We start from the raw sequence: 493 nt of genomic DNA, 5'->3' as shown, positions 1-493 counted from the left end.
TCACTAACCATGGTAGGTATAGCCACTGCATCCCCGTACTCCACCACCAGCCCCAAAGCAGCATGGACCTCCAGCACAGCATTGAAGTAGTTCTCACTCTTCTCTTGGTAGTACCTCTGGGCCGCTGAGCGCATGAGTTCAAAGTACCCGTAGTAGTGGTCAGGAGCCATCATCATGTGGATGTGTGGGTGGATTTGGGAAGCCCCTGCATGATGCAATGTGTCCCAGGCTATGTTGGGATAGCTGGGAATTTAAACACAGTCAGAGATGAGGTATGGAAGCTGCACCATTTTTTATAGCAAAATATATGTAGCCACAATTTTTAGTAGACAAATTATATTTCTAATTAATATACTGGGGGAACACTTAATTTGTTAACTTTTTGTACTCATAAAAAACACTGGCAGCACATAGCTAACACTACGAAGCTGCTGTACAAACAGCCTCCATTAATAAAAAGAAAAAATTAATTTATCAATAAAAAGTGAGAGGG

General features: G+C 42.2%; 1 protein-coding gene across 3 annotated transcripts in view; it reads right to left on the bottom strand.

Moving 5' to 3' along the window:
- The window catches only part of LOC119588745, an 18758-nt gene that overhangs the window by 4274 nt on the left and 13991 nt on the right, over positions 1 to 493 (bottom strand). For all 3 annotated transcript variants that reach the window (XM_037937384.1, XM_037937385.1, XM_037937383.1), the window contains one exon: positions 9 to 243. In XM_037937384.1, coding sequence (XP_037793312.1) covers positions 9 to 243 — 235 coding nt within the window. The remainder of the gene's footprint in view (positions 1 to 8; positions 244 to 493) is intronic.

This window comes from Penaeus monodon, chromosome 24 (assembly GCF_015228065.2).
Source record: "Penaeus monodon isolate SGIC_2016 chromosome 24, NSTDA_Pmon_1, whole genome shotgun sequence".
In the NCBI taxonomy this organism is placed as follows: Eukaryota; Metazoa; Arthropoda; class Malacostraca; order Decapoda; family Penaeidae; genus Penaeus; species Penaeus monodon.
The sequence above is the reverse complement of the archived record's forward strand: the minus strand, read 5'-3'. Positions and strand labels throughout refer to the sequence as shown.